General features: G+C 42.4%; 1 protein-coding gene across 5 annotated transcripts in view; it reads right to left on the reverse strand.

Annotated features, from left to right (window-relative positions):
- RALBP1 (ralA binding protein 1) overlaps nt 1–17690 on the reverse strand; it is a 32804-nt gene extending 15114 nt beyond the window's left edge. The window contains exons 1-2 of one of the 5 annotated variants that reach the window (XM_058825273.1): nt 17553–17690; nt 853–1146 (exon numbers count right to left, since the gene is read on the reverse strand). In XM_058825273.1, the coding sequence (XP_058681256.1) occupies nt 853–1096 (244 nt within the window). In that variant the 5' untranslated portion in view covers nt 1097–1146; nt 17553–17690. The other 4 variants (XM_058825262.1, XM_058825281.1, XM_058825290.1 and 1 more) reach the window with 4 other exon arrangements.
- Nucleotides 17691–20794: the final 3104 nt, after the last annotated feature.

Below are 20794 nucleotides of genomic sequence, written 5' to 3' on the forward strand. Positions count from 1 at the left end.
GAATAAAAACTATTTCATGTTTTGAAAATTTTTTGCTCAAATCTAAAGGTGGGAAGTAATAGTTCTGTTGTTTTGGAGGATGGGTAAGCATTTAAGAAATTTCCACTCTGGATACTGATACACTGACAAAGGATTCTGTAGTCAAAGCTTTACCTTCTTCTAACCTTTGCTCAGTGAGTTCTGGAAAATTCAGATCTCAGTGTTGGTTTCCACATTTTTGACCTCTGCAATAATACTTTGGCACTGCGGGAGGAAACTGCGTGATCAGACTAAACTGAGCAACTAGAGAAAAAAAACAACAGAGATTTTATGACTGCTCGAATAATGGTGCAGTGTGCACATGAAAACGTGGGATGGTACACTGAATAAGGCAAACACAGAAGAAGGCAGACACATGGGAAAAGGGCTACAGTTGTTGAAACTGCTTCTTCCAAATGCACAAGTGTACAATTCAGATCAGACATACACTTTTATTCTAGCTGGCACCTCAGCTATGATTAAAAATGGATATATTTGGAAACACATTTGAAAACCTCCACTTAGAACATGAAGAACCACTCCATGCCAGAATTTACCAATGCATCATGAAAGGTTTTGGATAAATGCATTTATTAGTAATTCTGGGTACATGCTTGGCACCTGTATCTCACAACAAAAGAAAATTAAGGTGTGGAGATTTTTTGCAAGAGAAACAGGTGCTCCACAAAGTCTGCTTGTAGCAAACTAAATTAACTTCCTCCACACTGAAACACATTTAAAAAGAACCCACTGGGAATACTTAGCAATTTTGAGAGAGAAAAAAGGAAAGAGAACTTGAAAGCATTGAACTAAAAAGAGAAGTTGTCTACTCACTTCTTTTTTCTTTTTTCTTAAATTTTCCTTTCTTCTTCCCATGCTCCTTTTCATCATCAGACACTATATCTGGAGGCTCATGCAAGCTGTCGTGAGGCGGCGAGGGCTCCCCGGTGCGGTACAACCCGGGGAATTTTGTGGGACTGATCTCTTCAGAGCTGGGAGTACGAGCGAGTCCCCCGCTGTGCTCTACCCGCCGGTGTTCACTGGGGCTGCTCGTGGGAGGCAGGAAGCACTCGGTCATTCTGATACCCAGATAGCACACTGAAATCTTCTGCTACCTGTCCATCACACCTGCAGCAGAAGAAAACAAAAAGAGAACCCACACAATTTTAAGCAATGGGTTTCAGAACACTTGGTTTACAGCTTTACCCTGAAATCATAAACAGCAATACCTTCTATAACGAGAGCTCCAACTTCTGCCAAGACAGAGTAACACAACATCAGGTCTTCAACTCAGTGTTTGCAGAATTTGTGCATTAACTCCAGAGCCATATTAACATGAGATCTGCCATTTTAGTCATTTCTACTCTATGATATATAAAACATATATATTAAGTATCTGAATATTTTAACTGTTGAAATAATTCTTACAAAATTCATAGGCAGCTTGCATACTGATTGGTAGTATTTACTACAAATTAGTTTCCTAACTTTAACTTTTTTGGACATGAAATAGATTTGCCTGGAAGCTCAGAGTGTTTGTGAGCACTGCCCTTAAGGCAAAAATCATTTTCTTCTTTCCCAAGCATATTTTATAGATGCAAATAAGAACTCACCTAGCCTGTTGCAATAAGGGGGAAAATAAAATAAATACAGCTAAAGCAAATCCATCTTTTAATTATGCTGCTGCAAATTAAAGAAGGTAAAAAAATAATGATTATGCTTTACTGGTATACAACAATTTCCCCTCTGAACAGGCTGGATCAGGTTATCTGCATCCAGATGCTGGTACATTGTTTGCTTGGGAGCTATGGCCAAATAAAAGTTTATACAAAAATTGCTAAAGGAAGCCAATGCATAAATTCTCAGCAGTGGAACACATAAGCAAAATCTCCTCCTAGTACAGATAAATTTCAGAAATACCACAGAATGGATATCCTGTATGGGACACCGCACCTCTGGAGTCCACTTGGCCGGATTTGATCCCTTGTGTCTAAATGGTCACAAAGGACACATCCCACAACACTCTTCAGCAGTATCACTCAACTCCAGGGCTTTTATTTACAGATTGGTAGCATACAGAAAAAATACGACATGCTGTTGTATTCTGCCCATGTTATTTCTGCCCCGTTAACAATTATAGATCAGTCTAGCTAAGTGGGTTTTGGGGAGGGTGATTTGTTCACTTTTTTGGGGTTAGAATTGTAATTTTTTTTTAAAAATCTCATCTTTCAGCTCTCTGTATGCAGATCAGAGTGAAGTTTTAGAGTATGTATGCAACAGTATCTCCCTACAGGAGATCACTCACAATGCTTATGGAAATTACCAGTTACTCAGATCAGAATTTGAATAGGGCACAGTAAGACACTGAATTATGATGAGAAAATATTAATGAAATCTTTATTTAATACTGTTCATTCCTTATTCTAGCTAAAGCAGAGGCACTGGCTAAAAATTAAGACAATGAGGTGTACTTGCAAGTGCAATAAATTAAGACAGTACTTATGTTTCTTATTTTTTTATTTTACAGCTTCAAGAAAGCATTACTTTCCTATATGTAACATTGCCTAGGCCTTTACATAAGGGAGAAATTTTATGATGCTCAAATTATATCAAGACCTATCAGCAGAAGAGAGCTTTTAAGCTTACTGAAAAAACCTCTTCCACTTTACTAATGGATGCTAATGTTCTACTGCCATATAAATCTTTACATTTCCTTTGGCTTTTACCATTTTCTTCTGACAGCAATAAAAGACTGAAAAAACCATGGACCTTCTAGGCATTTTGAGAAGGAACATTTCTAACAGGCTTGCTCTTCTGCCAGTTTCTCCCTCTCAAGACTTTTTCTTCCCAATCTGTTACTGCTTCAGTCCTGCCTCCCCTCTGCAGCAGGTCCCTCCCCTCAAACTGCTTCTCTTCACCTGGGCAGTTCTCCTGTGGCAGGGGATTCAATAACTCACTGCTGCCACATGAGGAAGGTCACACTACTCCCCCATTAACTCTCCTCTGCCTCCAATTGCAGCAGTGAGATGATTCAAGTTCCTAGCTGCTCCAACAGGCTTCTGCTGCTGAGCTGGCCTGTGGAAAAGCTCAACAAGCACTAGCAATGAAAAACAGAGAAGTGGCAGAACCACCATGACAGGAGTGCAATCCCTGTCTTTGGGCACCTCTGTTTTATCATACCACACACAGAGCTACATCTCCTCAGATTTCAGTTATTTCTTAGTATTTATAACTTAAAACTTTGATTTCTTTACCACCAAGTGTCAGTACTCCCATAGCTCTTGTCTTGACTTACCACTCTGTTTCACCTTCAATGTATCACAGACAATCTGATCTTCATCTGCTTTGGTCTCTGTGACTCAAGCTCAGCTTCCAACTTTCCCCTCATCTTGTTTTTTATTTGGGCAGTTCCTACTTTCCTGCTGCACACCACTTTCTTGCAGATAAAATTCTCTCCCTTCTTCCTCTGTTTCTTCTACCAATTAGTTGCCAGTCCCCACTTCTTCCTGAATGTTCTCTCCTGCTGTTTTCTGTTACTTCATCTTTTCACCTTGTCCTCATTTCTCCCACTGGCTCTCAGTCTCTCCCCAGTACCACAAGAAGGCCCTTCTTACCTCCCTGCCAACAGCAGGCTCCTTGACTCCCACCACTTCTCCTTCACTTGACATTTGACTCCTTCCACAGGAGCCACAAATGCTGCTACATGACAGGATCAGAGAGCTTCTCGCAGTTCTGGCACCTTCCCAGACCTAGCTACTTTTTTCAGTACTCCCAAAATGCAGTTTCTTGAGCCACCTTCCTGCTCAACACTGAGTTAGTCCTTCAGAATAACTGAATGTCAAGTAGAAGCCTTCACTGAACATGGGCAGAATCGTGACGTCTCCTCCATCCAAGGAAAGACTAAATTACAGGAGACTTTAAACATGGAAAGAAAGTTTTTAACACAAAATCTCCTCTATCATGCCATCACCATCTTTCTAGACCACAGACTAAGCACAGGAAAGTAGGTTGGGGAAAGGAAGGAAGATGCCTGCACAGGCAAAATAATGTGGTTTTTCAAGTCTCATTTTTGAAAATAACCAAATTCTTTCCCAAAAAAATCTGTTTGAGCTGCATATTTAGTAAGTAAAGATGAGATTTGGAAAAAAAACATAAAAAAGAGAAGACAGAGAGACATGACAGCCAGCTTTAATAGATCTCATTTTAATAGTGTATCATCCAAGTTGGTATGAACACATTAAAAAGAAACATAGTCTGAAAGACCAAATTCAGCTCTTTCATTCAGTACAGAAGGCTCCATTATTTCTGTTTTGCACGGAGTCTGTACTGTGACTTTGTGCTTTGTACCAATTGCAACAGCAGAAGCAAATTAGAGCAGGTGATTGCATGCACAGATGTTATTTTGTAAAGCTTCTGGGTGGAATGAAGGATGTGGATTTTTTCTGCAACAAGTATTATGCAAGACCACATCTGAAGCACAGTGGGTGTCCTCTGGTCATTCCATTTTGCCACAAACAGACACCTTCTGAATACCTGGGTGTTACACTGAAAATAGTCCCAAGAAGTCACTAATCAAAGGATGGAGGCAGAGTGAGGACATTCACTCAGCTACCAGTACCTGCTCCACCATAATTATCCAAAAGCAAGACAGAGAGCACAGCACTCCCTCACTCATCACCACAGACCTTCAGTCCAAAATATTTGCATATGTGTGAAGGACCTGATTCTTGCAGAAATGAAGCACACCATTTTTGGACAAAAATACACTAGTAACAAACACATCTCCATTTTGGAAAGCAATCAACCACAAGAAGAATAAAAACTATCACTTGTGGGCTAAGTATGTCAAAACACTTCAGAAACCATGAGTGGTACTCATATAACTGTTGAGACTCTGGAATAAGATGAGAAGATCCAATTAGAATTTATTTACCAAGACTATACAAGGTCTGCATCACATCTAAGTTCTGTATCTACTGCATTTTTCATAACATACTGAAAAGCTTAATACAAATCTCTGTTTTCATTTGAACACTTCTTAGATGACCTCTGATGTAATCTTGACATTTGACTGTATGGCAGCATTTCGGTCTTTCATGTAATAAGCAGTGGCCAGGTATAAAATCAGTGCCTTTTCCTTTCTTTAATAAGGCAACACAGCCATGAAAGGAGAAGGAATAGGGAAGTACTTCATGTAGACAGGCAAAGCAAGTTTAAAATTTCACAAGTCACAAGTAATCACACAAACACAGCATTAAGTAACTCCCTTGTGAGTCATGCACTCTTCATAGCTGGCAAAAATTAAAGCATCAAGAAGGGACTTCACAGAATTTTTTTTATAAAAAGGATGAAATACAAATTGTTTAGCAGAATTCAGCTCCTCAACCTCAGATTAGTTTACAGGATATGTGATGCCATGAGAATGTTGGAAAATTTACTTCAAAGGAGGGTGTACAATCATACATTTGAAGTCACACAGGAGCAAGCTGTACATTTTTCAAATAATGCCAGCATCGGATCACCTCTAAAAGTAACAAAAGTAGATTTTGTGTGGGCTCTCATTTACCTGTAGATGGATAAAGTCTGGCAGCTACAGCACCATCCAAGGCATTTCAAGTTCGGCTCTGAGAGTCCATTCCAGCTCAGGAGTGATATACAAACAGACAAAACTACTTATCTCTCAACAACCAGGGAGCTACAGACCACATCCACACCTGAGTGGGCTCTTGGAGGAGCCAGCTCACATTTAGAATATGCAGCTGTATCCAGAATACTCCTTGTTACTCAGGGTATTCCAGCTCTTCAATAATCTAATCAGTAGGGAGCCAGCCTTAAAATAAATAATTAATAATATCGTAGACATTTTAGAAATATTGAAAAGAAGGTTTCCAATCCCATTATGATAAAGTCTTGCAACTGCATGAAGATAAAATCTCCAGATATGTGGAAGCACATGCTTTCCACTTTGGTTCACTTCAGGGAAAACAGTATTATAGCCCCTAGCCTACAAAATTCTATAGAGCTCCATCAGGATGGAATTCACAGGCTGCTTCCAAGACACACATTTTGGAAAAAACAAAAACGGGATCCCTGGAAGGGGATGGATGGTTGAATGCTCTGCTCCAGGAGAGAGCACATTGGAAAGAGATGGACCAGAGCTGCCTAGGAAAAGCCCCTGTCCCATGGTGCTGCCTCCAGCACTGGCTATACTGTCACACTCCTATTTCACTGTAACATCCCACTTCCCAGAAGAGGCAGGTATCCCACTACCTCTCCAAAGCAAGTAGTCTACAAGGAAAGTCTGGGCACAGATCTTTGTTACAGGGTAACGACCAAAGCCCTACACAGAGGGTACACAAACTATGCCCCACAAGTGGCTCCCCCTGCCCTCCCCAGCATGTGGCTCATTCCATCCTTCAGGGATATCAGAGCAAGTCCTCCCATATCTTTCCTCAGCTGAACCAATGGTCATGGAAGCAGTTTCAAAGCAGTGCACTACATTATGATCACAACCAAATATTTAAGAGGCATTCTTGCAAATAACTGTCCAGCTAACAAGCTGTTGAATTGCTTTGCATGGCAGCTTTCTCAAGTAACAAGCAGAAGGCCTAAATTCTGCACCGCAAGGCAGACAGGCACTGCACCCAGGCCAGAATTCTGCTTGACTAATCAGCCACCTGCACTGCAACTGCTACTGCCCACCCTGAGAATAATTTCTCATTCTCCAAACTTCTTGGCAATGTGCTACTCCACTGTTTGGGATTCTCTGTTTTTAACCCCAGCAAATCCTGGTCTTGGTTCCTTGTGGTCTTGTCAGCACAAAGTAATCCAATACCTCCAGTAACAGCACTCAAGCCTGGTACATTAGTTTCTCACTTGTGGTTTAGTCACACTCTTCCCCAGATTATCTCCATTTGCTTCCTTGTCCCCTTTCCTGCAGTGCAGCTCCTCCACAATCAGGACTGCACCTTGTCTATCTCACAATCTTTTCCTCACCAAGCAGGTGTTCACAGCCTGGACCTGTGCAAGCCCAGTTTCACCATTCCTGTTCTCCACACCCAGTGTCTCATCTAACCTCACCTCTTGGCTGCTCGCTGTTTCCCAGGTTTCCCTCACCACCTTCTATTTCTCCCACACTCAGTTCTCATTAAAACTTCTGCAAATTATGGGCCACACATAAGCAAGGCAATCTGGGAGGTCTTCTCCAGCCAAATACAGGTTCCCCCTCTAAATTACAAATAGCACTAAAAAGATTTGCCTGATTAGCAAAATATTCATTAGAAAATATTCGTTATTACAGAAAATATATTTTCTTGCTAGCTGAATTCTCAGAAACAGTTTGAGGAATGTAGTTAGTGCTTTTAAAAAAAAATAAAATTGAAGTACCAGCCTCTGATACAAAACTTTTCAGCACAAATTAAAAAATGGTAGCTTTTGATAAGAGCTAATTGCTGAGAGTTGAATTGAATACTACAACTGTATTGAACCCTCCTATACTTCTGAAAACTGCCACACTGTACAACATATCTAATACCCACTATTGTTTAGACTGGCTTTAGAATTATTCCTGGTGTGACAACCCTGCCCCTTCTCTCTTGTCCACCTCTCCAAATTCCCACTTGTACCACCAAGAGAACAGAAAGTTTTACTTTCAATACTTAACAAAGGAAGGCAGGAAAATACAACAAAAGGTGTGCAGTTTACTTTCTTAACAATCACTATAAACAGTATCACCATGGGTTTTGTCTGCCCTTGGAACTGTATCCAAGTCTTCTTACAATTCACATTTTCTGACAAGTTCTTCAAAGAGCAGTCTAGTACCCAAAGGTCTGCAGCAAGTTGTACAGAGATTATGATTTTGCAAATTAATACTAATTGTTATACTTTAATCAGTTCCTGGGCTGGATCTATTTAATGACAAATTCCCCTGATCAGAGATTTAAATTACAGCATTGCTCAGTCACACTCCAGTACCTGAATGCAGCCAGCCTGAGAACAGCTGTCAATTCAGTGGAGTCAGGGGAAAAAACCAAACATCCTAAACCCATGACTGGTCGAGCTGAATGTACTACAAATGATGTTTAAAAAGCAAGTGCTATTCAGAGTAAAAAATGCAAAATGAAGCAGAAGAAAAACCAATAGATTTGGCATGAAGTATTTTACAGGAGTTTTAAGCACTTCTGCTGTTCTTTCAACAGCATCTGCAGACTACCTGTGACAGATCAAACAAGACAGAACAGAATCTAGTTTTCCAGAGAGGCCAGAGCTCTACACACTCAGTTCTAACACCCAGCAAAAAACAACTAGACCTATAAAAACTATATTTTTGTGTTTTGTGGGGATTTTTTTTTAAGTGTCTTAGCTAACACATGCTAAAATACTAGAAATGGCAAGGGTAAACAGCAATTACCAAAGACTCTTTGCTTTGGATTTAACAGTGGCAGCAAATCTGGGAATGCCCACACACCAGAAATGCACACTGTGATGCCCTGGCCTTCCTGTAACAGCAGCAATTCACCTGGCAAATCCAACAGCAGCAGTGGAGAGGCACTGTGAGGCTCCTGGCAGCAGTGGAGCTCAGGCTCTGTGGCACTCTTGGGAACACATTCAGCTGGCATGTGCAGGCAGGTGCCACTGCTGCTGCAGCACCATCACCTTTTGTACCTGCACCAACTGCAGCGAAAGCAGGACTGGTGTGTGCCCCTCTGCCAACACCACTGCACTGGGGTGTCTGCTGGTTTGTCCTTCGAGAGGCACCTGCTGCCACCCCCAGACACAGAGAGCCACAGAGAGCCTTGCACACTCCATAAACCTGCTTCACACGCAGAGGGAACGGCAGAGCGTGGTGCTGCACGCAGAACTGCACGCTGAGTCCCGACTGCGGGGCTTTATAATCCAGTATTCAAATACCATCTTTCAGACTGGATATAGAAAAAAAATCAATTAGAAGCACCATGCTTCTTCACTGAGTTGGGTGGATTGTGATCGTTATTTTATTCATAGAATTTTCAAACAGCATTAACTTTGCAGAAGTCACTTCATAATCCTTTAACTGGGAGGGCAGTACAAACAATCCTTACCAAAGGCAAAGAATATTCAATTCTATGGCCTTATCATACCCAGAAAGAAGCAATTTCTGAAAGTATATTAATGACACACAAACCTTTAGGGCTTGAACTGTGAAAATTAACTTTCTTATGCTTTACATTGCATTTTTGCCACCATCTATTGAGCATAGATGAAAAGATCTATCAATTACAGGATGTCACTTGAACTGACAACTCTGTAGCAGAAGAGGAAGCAAAAAACAGCTTTGCTTGGATCTCTTCATAGTGTGATACAGGACATAGATTATAAATTTCCATGTATGATTCTTTTCATGTTTAAAACCCTGCATGTTCCAGTGCAACAATAGCAAAACATGTTCAGCTTCTAGTGAATATTAAATGGAACTATGGTGGTTGAGATAAAACCCATTCTACCATAACAGCAGAAAGGAAAAGTAAAAGAAGACTTTGATCCAGAAACAGTTTATTTTTAGTGATTATTTAATAACTGTTTCTATCAGCTGATTATTCTTAGTGATTATTTGATATCTATGTCTATCACCTTTGTTTTTGGCTTAAAAGCCCTGTTTATTATCAAGCTAACATCAGTGGCTATTCACCTGAAAATCAGCCTTCACTGGTTGCTTTATTAAGTCCAATTTGAGTAGAATCAAGCACAGACTGGGCTGCACACAAATGTTTTCCCAACTTAACAATAATGGATTGATGTGTAACATTTCTGTGCTCCCGGCACAGCAGTTTTTAGCACAGCATTATTGTAGATGCAGTTCTACCCACCAAAAGGTTTTTTTCTGATGTAGCTTGTTTTATTTTGAGATCTGTTTTGAGACATGCCAACAAAATAATTGTTTTGCTGATCCATGTTATGTCTGCAGCAGGAACCTGTGGGAATAGATGTCAATGTCTTTCAAACTCATGATATATTAAAAAAAAAAAAGAAAAATTTAGCATGGTATGTTACCTTTCCATACAAGAGTAGGGCTATACCATCTCTTCTTCCCAGACATATTTCCATTAATGCCAGTGACAGCTCTTCATTAACACCACATGAAGGATTTAGCCTTTCAGCAAATTTCTGAATTTTTAGTTATTTTTTTCAGTACCATACGTAGAGATGGGATTAACAAGTTCTGCTTTCCATGTCTGCCCCAGATTCACTCAATACCCAAGGGGCAAGTCAATTTAAATATTTACAAGCTCAGCAGATTATTAATTATGATTAACATCATCACCTCCAGGGCTGAGATGTTGCAAAATGTCACGCATGTGAACACAGAAAGCATTCAGAAATACATGTAAGGCAAGGTGTGGCACCACCCACCCCACCATGGGGCAGCTGTTGGTCTCTGCAGGGAAAGCAGGAATCTGCCATCCATTAAAGTGCCAGTTACTGGGACAGCAGCAAGACCCACAAGTTCACACTATTTGCCTTATCTTCTATGCCAATTTAGTCAGCCTTAGAAGAAAACTTACATGAAACACCTGCCTTCTAGAAAAATGTATAAATATCCTTAGAATTTAAAATTAAATTCACATATACTTTCTAAAACAGGCTTCATTTAGCTCAGCCTGTAGCATCTACTGCAGAAATTTTCAGCAATCCTACATCTTGACAATACCACAAAAAACCTCCCATACCTTAAGAAATTCACTGATTGATGTTTTCAACCTACTAGTCCAAAATAATAAAAATTAACTGAATAATAACACAAATACAACACTAAAAATACTGTATGCTTCAGAGATGGAGGAAAGGTTTGGTATTTGATAGCACAGGACCAAAGAAGATCTGATTGCCTTTCTAAATCTGTTGTGTTGCCTTGTCTAAACATAAGTCATGCTGCTTTAATTAAAATTAGAGCAGATAGTTTAATGGAAGCCTGAAAATACTAAGACCAAAGATGGCCTCTGTCCTATCCCTCCCTCAAAAGAAGATAAACTGCCTCCATCAGTGTAAGGCAATTTTAAGAGTGGTGAAATCCTTGCACATAAGTATGAAAACCCACCAAATGTAATAAACCTACCTGTCAAAATATTCACCAAAACTGACTGTTCTAATGATACATACCAACTGCAAACTTCTTTTACATGCTTGTGTATGATGTGTTTTTAGATGTGTTTGCAGTTTGACTGAAGTAACATTAAAACCTTACTTACTAAAGGATTTATCAAAAATGAGCAACCAAAAGAAGCACAGAAAACTGCAAAGAAATTTGATCATAGACCAAATAAAATATCATAAAATTGCAGCACACAAAATTAATGACATAGGTAAAACTGATGTGCCTTCTCCACTGCTTTTTGGGGTTGTATACAGGTTCTGGCATATTCAAAGGTACATTTTGAAAGCCATTGCCAGAAAATCAGTTCTTATTTATCTTTGTGAAGGAAGATGTATTTAAATATACATCCTAGTATATCAATCCCACTAATATACTATAGCAGCAAAGAACTCCACAGGTTCATCACTTCCTCTTTCAGCTGGAAAGTTGAAATTTGTTTCCTCCAACCATGTTTCAAAACCTGTCTGCTTAAAAGGCATCTGCTCCCCAGTGGTGCAAACTGCATGAATTTTGGAGAACTGCAACCCCAAATTTCAGAATGAAAACTTTAGAAGCATGACCTGTGAAAGATCTCTGCATCTAGAATTAACAAGTGGCCAGCATGTAGAAAACCTAGAGAATTTGTCAAGATTAAAACATCTAAAGAACAAGAAAAGCTGAAACCACTGGACTGAAATAATCCAAAGAGTTTCTGGGTAAATCTGTTCAATCACTTGGTATTTTTGCCCCCAAGGTTTTAGTCCATTCAATCAATTAAAATGTCCCATAAAATATAAAAAGCTCCTTAGGCTATCTTAAAGGAATGGTATCTCCTTTAAAGCCCCCACAACTGAAATGCAGAAAAGGAAATTACTCTTTTCTTTGAATCCAGTTAAAAAACAAAAGGTATTTTGGGTTCTTTACAGTTTAGCATTACACTTTTATATACAGCATTTGGTTCACAGTATTAAAATCTACTGGAGCAGTACAAATACAGTAAAATATCTGTCAACTTAATTACCTTTTATCAGTAATTATACACTACATTAACACACTCAGCATTAAGTATGTGAAAGCAGTATACTGGATATAGGAAAACAATACCAGAGAATTATGAACTTCCAGAGTATTCATGGTAGAAAACCACTACTACTAGCATGAAATGAGAGAGTTTAATTGCTGGCATGTTTAGCACTAGAATCTACATTCAGCACTCAATTTAATTAATGCTAATAAAACTCACTGAAAATTTATTTTCATGGCAACATCCAGAAAAATTCTGCACCTGACTGCTGATCCTTGTATTTACAAAACACAACAGGGCAGGCTAGAAATGTTAAAGTAGCAACAAGCTTCATCACCAGGGTAAGATAAATGTTAAACTTCACAAAAGCCATTAGAGGATAAACATTAAATTATAGCTTCAAGCTCATAGGTGTAAGTAAAATAGGTGTAAGTCCTATTTTACAAGTTAGATATGATTTTAAAGAGAAGTAATACCCTTGGAATTTTCTAACTTATTTTTTTATGAGAAAGAGAAGCTGCAATTTTTGCCACTGTGATATCCTTTTTCTACTAGTGTCAAGTTAAGAATTATCATCATATATTGTGTTTTCAAAAATCATTCTTCAAGCTCTGGTAGTAGAGTTCTATGATCAGTTCCAAGAGCTCCTTTCTGCCAGATGTCTTGTCCTTTAGTGACAGGAAAAGCCCAGAGATCCTACTGAACTGAGAAACAGGAAGAAAACCTGTTTCACAGGTTTTATGAGCTGCCTTCACCTAGATAACAGAAACCTGGGAAATTTTCATACTAGAGAAGATGAAAATGTACAAAAATACATTTTATCTATACATAACTATTGGAATTGACTCAAGAATTAGTCACTGCTAAGAAATGTACAAAGCAACGAACACGAAACTAAATTTATTCTCCTTAAAATAAATTTCAGTTTGGTCCAAACCTGCATTCTGATATGGAATGTCAAACCTTACTACCCAGCACTCGCTCCTCTTTCTTCCTCTCCAGCAACCATCTGGCCCTTCCCACCTCATGCAAACAGCCATCACTCATCCCCTGCTTTCCTTGTGTGCCTCCAGAGACCAGAATAGCCAGCCTAAAAAAGCTCTGTGCCTTGTGGGTGAGAAAGAGAATAAAGATGGCAGAGTGGATATGAGGAACCTGTTTGGGCAGCTGACCCTTCCACTGCCCTGAAGGGGGGCCTATCCCTATGACAAAGTAGGGATCTGTGCACCTGCACAGGCCCTGCCCCAGCGCTGGCTCCTGTCGCGCTGCAGCTGGCACCGATCGTGAACCATGCCCTGCTTCCTCCAGGGAGCACAGGCAAGGCAGGGATCACCTACAAGCTCATATCATACATTAATGGGCACCACCAAGGATCATCTGCCTTCTTTTAAAGAAATTTTCTCTTTGCATTGATTGCATAAGGTCTGTATTCCTGCATACCTCCCTAGCACTTATAACAAATGGATAGACAGCAAGCTATTAACAATTAAGGGCACACCAGGATAGATGAAGTGACTTACATCACATTCTTCAATTATTAGTATTATATCAGAATAGTTGCACTATTTTATTCTGCACTATTTCCTATTCCAATACTAAATTTGCTAATTTAAAATACAACATTTCCTCTATAAATATGTTTTTAAACTCTGCTAAATATAACATTACTATTAATACACATTAACAATTCACTGTACGTACTGATTTATATTATTACTGTTTTAGCATCTGGCAAGCACTTTTTCATTATTATTATAAAATTATGTGTTTAGTAAATAATTAGTTGCTATTTCTTAGTCAGGATCCTACACCAAGCTGCTTCTGCAAGAAACTAGGACATCTTCATTATCTGTACTTTTATTTACTGAGCATCACAGGAGCTAGACAAGGAAAAAAATACCAAATCATGTTCTCTATTTAAACACACCTTAATTAGTTATCAAAGGAAATACTGCTTGTGGGTAGTGAACTGATTGCTCTAAATGCTGTGATCTCATGGCTTTGAATTTGCAGATCTCTGATGAATACGTGGAATTCATCATTAGATTAGAAAAAGAGATGCTTTCTGTGCTTTTTTAATGATAATAATAAATTATCATTAATAATAAGAAACACTAAGGACCCTATTACACATTCCAAATATTTTTGGTCAGACATACTTTGTTCAGGTATTAAATGTTGTTTTTACCTTCCTATTATCCACTGAAGTCACTGTACCTGATATTTATCTTTTTCACAAATTCTTCCCTACTAGTTCAAAATTGTCACAGCACTTTACTGATGAAACCTAAATAAATGTTTCCTAGTACATTATCCACTAGTAACAGGACAGAATGAACTAGAAACTCCTTGGACATATCTGAGCCAACTTACTGTGTGAGCCAACTTACTGGATCACCACTCCTTCCTTGGGTAATACCACATAAATCCTCCACTTCCCAGCAGCTGCCCCAAGGAAGCTGCCATTCCCCAGTTTTTACTGCAGCCTAAAGACAAACTGCAATCAGGGAGCACTGCACCTCTGCTGCTATTCAGCTTTGCAAACTTGCTGTTGCTGCCACCATCAAAGTCTGTTTCACTCTGCTGTACCCCCACACCTTCAAGCGAGTTTGTATTCCCTGATGTCAAGCCCAAATGGCGAGGGATGGTTGGGATGAGAAGGGTAAGTATGGACAGGAATGGAGTCACACCCTTCCTTTTTCTAAACTCAGCCTGCATCCTTACCCTTCTGGTTTTGGCCATGGCAAGCAGAAGATGTGAACCTCATCTGGACAGCAGTCACCCCCCAACACCTCCACCTCTGGGGGTGCAGCCTAAGCAAAACTTCCTACTCCATAAGGTACTTCCAGCCCAGCTCTGGGCCCATTTGATATACTTTTTTTTTTGTTTTTATTTGAGCAACAATTTGAAAACTACCCTCCATGAGGCTCTGAGGAACAGCAGGAGGAGTTGATGAAGGATAGCACACCCTGCACATAGCAAACCATGACTAGTGGTAAGGGTAGCAAAACATTCAGTGATTCCACATAATCAGATACATTAGTTCAGAGACAAGCTTGATAGATTATGCTACACTACACTCCCATAAACTGAAGGTAAATATCATCCTATATTATGGCATTTTGGGGCTAGCTACATGATACCAAGCTCTACCCAAGGAAAGTAAATTAGCATTTGGTGATATTTATTGCTGAACAGCAGCATCTTCCATATTAGTCTAAGAACTGCCCATAGGAAACAGCAGTGTTTACTCAGGAAATATGCAAACCTTTTCTGCAAGAAAATACAGCTAAAACTCACTGGGAAGAGTGCCTGAAGGGAGCAGTGGAGATGAGAACCCTAAAGAGTCAGATGCAGGGCTTGTGCATGTCAGCTTTGCTTTAAGCACATCTGCAGAACCGAGCCGTGCAGCTCTGAAGCAGGAACGCAGTTATGGCAATTCCAGGACAATTTATTCCAGTGCAGACATATAGAAATGGAAATAATCTGCCCTACAGAAAAAGAACTTTCTTCCCCACATAACTACAATCACACCAGTGATTTCACTGTGAAATCCTTACTCTGGGGAAAAGCCCCACCAATCCAAAGTACAAAATATGCCCTCCTACCCCTGAACACACCTGAACTAAGACACAACAATGCAGAAGTTGCACGTGGAGTATTAAGATTTGAAGGCAGCTATTCCCATGTTACATTTCAGATGTGGGAAGACTAAAGTAAATTTATTATCTCCAACCTAGAAATGAGATCTGTAGGACTGGGAATGTAAAGTTCCCTACTTCAACAAACTAGACATTCTATTCTTGTAGTTAGCTAGAACATTATAGCAAAAGGGTTAATTAATTTCACACACTTAGAAGTACTAAATGCTCAAAACTACAACAGTTTGGAAGGGCTTTTTAAAATTCCTGTTTATTTCTTGTTTATTTCTCTGTAGAAAAGAGCCCCCCAAGAGCTTGTCACACCGACCGTAGGGATTATTCCCAGACTGAGCTGAAATGAACTGAAGCACAGCACCATCCACCACGAGCTGTATGCAGCACCTCAAGTTACATCAAACCCCAAAGTTTGATGTTACCTCAAGTAACATCAAACCCCAAATCTAAGGGATCCCCCTGCCATTCCCCTGTAAGCTCATTAATAAATTTACATGCATTACCATCCTGCATCATATCCAACAAAACCTTAACACCGCCCCTGAAAGGGTGGGTGGGCTATGGCAGTGCAGAGCACTCATGGCAAGCACTTCAAGCTGTCTCCAGATCAGAAACCTGTGTAAGGGCACAGTTAGGGCTCTTTTCCTGTGCTGAAACAAGGGACTTGCACAAATCACCCTGGTTTATGCAACTGGCAAAAAGGCCTTAGCCTGGGGTTTTAAAAATTATTATTTTCTATCAACAATTATCATTAACCTCAGGGACACTGGGGTGGAGTAAATCCAAACCACACCATTCTCATTCTCATGAACAGATAGTTTCAGTGTGGATTGCTGGCATTATCTTTGTCACTCATTTAAACATGTTAGCACTTAAAAATAAGATGTATTTGCTCATGCATCACCCACTAAGATATCCTTGGAAGCATTCAAGGCCGTCTGGGATGGGGCTCAGAGCAACCTGGTCTAGTGAAAGGTGTCCCTGCTCATGGCAGAAGGGTTGGAAGTAGATGGTCTCTGAGGCCCCTTCCAAACCATTCTGTGATTCTATGATGAACACTAACACACACTTTCTAAACCATATTATCAGGTAGGAAACATGACATCCATAGAACCTGCTAGATGCAGAAAAATTACAATAACAGTAAATTTTCTTTTACTGTGTTAAGATGAGACCTCTAGGTGAAGGCAAAAGAATATAAATCCCTGACCTCTCCCTCCCCACAACCTCCCCTCCCTCTCCCAACTAAAAACGACCTTGCAAAGAGCCCAGACTGAGCTGCAGCGAACCCCGCACGACCCAAAGGGAGCAAACCCCCAAGGAAACAGAGCGCACAAGGTGCCCGTAAGGGCAGGAGGGACAGCACGGCCCGTAAGTATCGCACAGGGGCCGGACACTGGCGGGGAACGGAAAGCAAGGGAAGGAGAAAAGCAAGGAAAGAGAGGAGAGAGGGAGGTAAGGAGGCAGGGAAGGCAAAGGAGGGAGGGCGAGAGGCGACCCGAGGGAAAATGGGCGGAGCCTCCCGAGGCCCCGCCCCTCGCTCTCGCACGAGCAGCCCGCGCCGGCCCCTCCCCCACCCGGCAGCCGCGCGCGCCGCGGGGCGGTGGCGGCTCGCGCCGCCAGTTGTGCGCCCCCCCCCCCCCCCCTTCCTCCGCCCCCGCCCGCCTACCCGGACCCGGAACGGCCCCGCGGCCCTCACCGGGGTGTCGGGCCGGACCGCCCGCCCCCGGCGCCCCGCACTGACCGTTGGGGGGTCCCGCTCGGCCGCGCAGCGGCTCCGCCTCGGCCTCAGGCGCGGCGGGCACGCCCCGCCTCGCGCCCCATCCCGCCGCCGCCCGGCGCTCACAGGGACGGGCGGGGAGCGGCGCGAGCTCACGCCACCGCGCACGCGCCGCTGCCTCGCTCCGCGCGGCCGTGAGGGCGGGGAGGTGAGGCGGGCGGGCCCGGTGTCCCCCCACCCACGCGCGCAGAGCACAACGGGAGTTGTAGTTCTCCTGGGGGACGCTGCCGGCAAGGGCACTACAGGTCGTTGCAGGCCGCCGCACTACAACTCCCAGGGGCCAGCACGTCGCGGGCGTGCTTCCAGCTTCTCTGCCCCCCACGGCTGTTGAAGCCCCCAGGCCCGTGGGAGCGGGGTCCGGCGGCCTGAGGGGACCCCGGCCTCCGTCCCGGCGACGGACCTCGGCGAGATATATGTGAAGCTCCCTCAACAGCCGCCTAGAGCCGGCAGGCAGCAGGTCCATCTCTCCTCTGGGAACACGAGGAACGTAAGCGTCCCTGAGCCATGGGCAGGCAGTGGCCTTTGTGGCCAAGAACGCCGATGATACCTGGGCTGCAGTAGGAAGAGCGTTGCCAACACGTCGGGGGAGGTGATCCTGCCCCGCTGTTCAGCACTGGTGAGGCCGCATCTGGAGTGCTGGGTCCAGTTTTGGGCTCCTCAGTACAAGAGAGACATGGAGCTCCTGGAGCAGACCCAGTGGAGGGCAACAGAGATAATTAAGGGGCCGGAGCATGTCTGTTACGAGGGAAGACTGAGGGAGCTGGATCTGTTCAGCCTTGGGAAGGGACAACTGGGAGGGGACCTCATCAATATCTGTAAGTATCTGAAGGAGGGAGGATGCCAAGAGGATGCAGCCAGGCTCTTCTCAGTGGTGTCAAGCAATAGGGTAAGAGGCAACAGGCAGAAACGGATTCACAGGAAGTTCCACTTGTATATATGGAAGAACTTCACTGTGCAGGTGACCATGCACTGAAACAGACTGTCCAGAGAGGTTGTGGAGTCTCCCTTGCTGGAGATATTCAAGCACCATCTGGACACAGATGTGTGCTGTGTGCTCTGGAATGATCCTCCTTGAGCAGAGAGGTTGGACCAGGTGACCCACTGTGGTCCCTTCCAACCTGACCCATTTTGTGATTTTGTGATTCTTTTGGCAGTGATTAAAGATGGGTATGGCCAGAGGAGTTGTGAGATTACACTAGTCAGAGTGAGAGGTCAGCAAATACCACAAGCCATCAGTCTCGGTGCAGGAGCTGACACAGCCCCATAGTGGGGGCACCTGGGCCACCTGCCATGTGATGTTACTGCTGACAGAACTCCTCAATTCACATGAGAACAGCCACTGGCTTTGGCTTCATCCCACATAATAAATCTGACCTCCTGAGAGGAGTTACCCACTTCTCTCTAGCGCTTTCTGGAATGCGAGGGAAATGAAGAAAGGCTCTGGATGCTGCTTGAGGTGACCTGTGCCAAGGAACACATCCCCATCTCAAGATGCATCCTGTTTACGGTGGTGTTATAAGCAATGTTGTGGGGGTTTTTTTGCCTCTTACAATGCAAGTTTCTGTTACGTTGAGCACCTGCGTAATTTGAATCCCTTTCAGGACTGCTCATCAACAGGGGAATTTGTTTCAGTCAGAAGCAGAGCCGATTCATTCCCACAGCCTCAAGCATAATCCCCGGCCTATTGGACACATTAACACTGTGGCAGCGTGCCACCTGCTCCATTTATTCACTTGGGACTCAATGCTGCTTAGTCCCTGTCGAATGAGCTCTTTGTGCCACCTCCTGCGGCAATGTAAAAGGTCCCCCACAGGAATTTGTGCTATTCAGTGGACGCTACAAAAGGGAGGGTTGTAAACACTCCGATTAGTGTTGGAGCACAGCGGTATTGTCTCCAGCACCTATTACACAACCTCGCAACTTCCAGGCTCCCTCCTCCTCTCCAGAAGAAACAGTGTAACAGCAAGGGCTCACCAGGCTATTTAACTTAACATCACAGCTCATGTGTTTCTTTTTTTGTTACATATAAAGGCCACCTTGCTCCTGGCAGGAGAAGAGAGAAGGGTCAGTTCTGTAACATCCCGTAGTAATTGGAGATGGTTGCCCGTGAGGATCTCCACTTGAAGCGACAGTGGCCAGAGGCTCTCAGCTCTGAAGAATGTGTATTATTAGAGGCCACTGCCAACAAAAGTTCATGCACAATGGGCTCATCAGCTAATGAACCCAGAATGAATTTTCTCCCAGATTTTGAGGACAAACAAGGGATTGTGTGCAGTGCTGACTGTACCAATTTACTGCCATGTGAAACAGATTTGGATGATTTCTGACTTCCAAAATTCCTTGTGGTCTGGGGCCAACTTACACAGACTGAGGCACTTTCTTACATCCTCATCTTGCCCCACATTCACTCAGTAAACTCTTACTGCTTTAAAGACAAAGAGAAGCAAGGATTCTGAGGTGGCAAGCTCTCTGCTTGGAAAATCAGTCTCACTGATGTACCTGAGCTTCATAAAAGTAATAAAACAATAATGGAGGGGAGCTTCAGAAAGCATTTGGTCAGGGAAAGAAAAGGGAAAAGGCATAGCTGTGTTAATGAATAATTCCTTCCTCCTCCTACTACTTCAAGAAAGCCAGTTCTGGAGTTGAGTTTGTCTTGGATAGATGGGAGTCTGCATGGGCTGCACCATTCTGGGATAACTTCAGACATGCTGTGTAATTCTCCTTAGCAATAAAGGAATACACAGCATGCATAAAAATATTAAGGTTAGGAAAGAAACTAGTTGGCCACATACTGAAACAATGAGAGTCTGAAGATACAACAGGAAAACCTGGAAGTTTTAATTGGAATTAGTTTTAACCTGGAATTAGTTAATGCCTTTGGGGGAGGAAGTAAATTGTTCATAGAAATTACCACAGAGCAGGAGAACAGAGCCAATAAAGGTGTATGATGCTCAACTCTGCCTAAGCAACTCCTGTGAGCAGTATTAGGGAGCCATAGAATCACAGAATGCTTTGGGATGGAAGGGCCCTTAAAGACCATCTGTTTGCAACCCCTCTGCCCTGGGCAGGAACAGCTTCCCCTAGAACAGGTTGGTCAAAGCCAAATAATTCCAAGTTTTCTATGGTAGGAAGAAAATTTATAAATACTTAAGCAATAAGAAGGGTACAAGAAAACTTGAGTCTTGGCCACCTTTACATCCTAGATG

The sequence above is a fragment of the Ammospiza caudacuta genome, chromosome 1, assembly GCF_027887145.1.
Source record: "Ammospiza caudacuta isolate bAmmCau1 chromosome 1, bAmmCau1.pri, whole genome shotgun sequence".
Lineage (NCBI taxonomy): Eukaryota > Metazoa > Chordata > Aves > Passeriformes > Passerellidae > Ammospiza > Ammospiza caudacuta.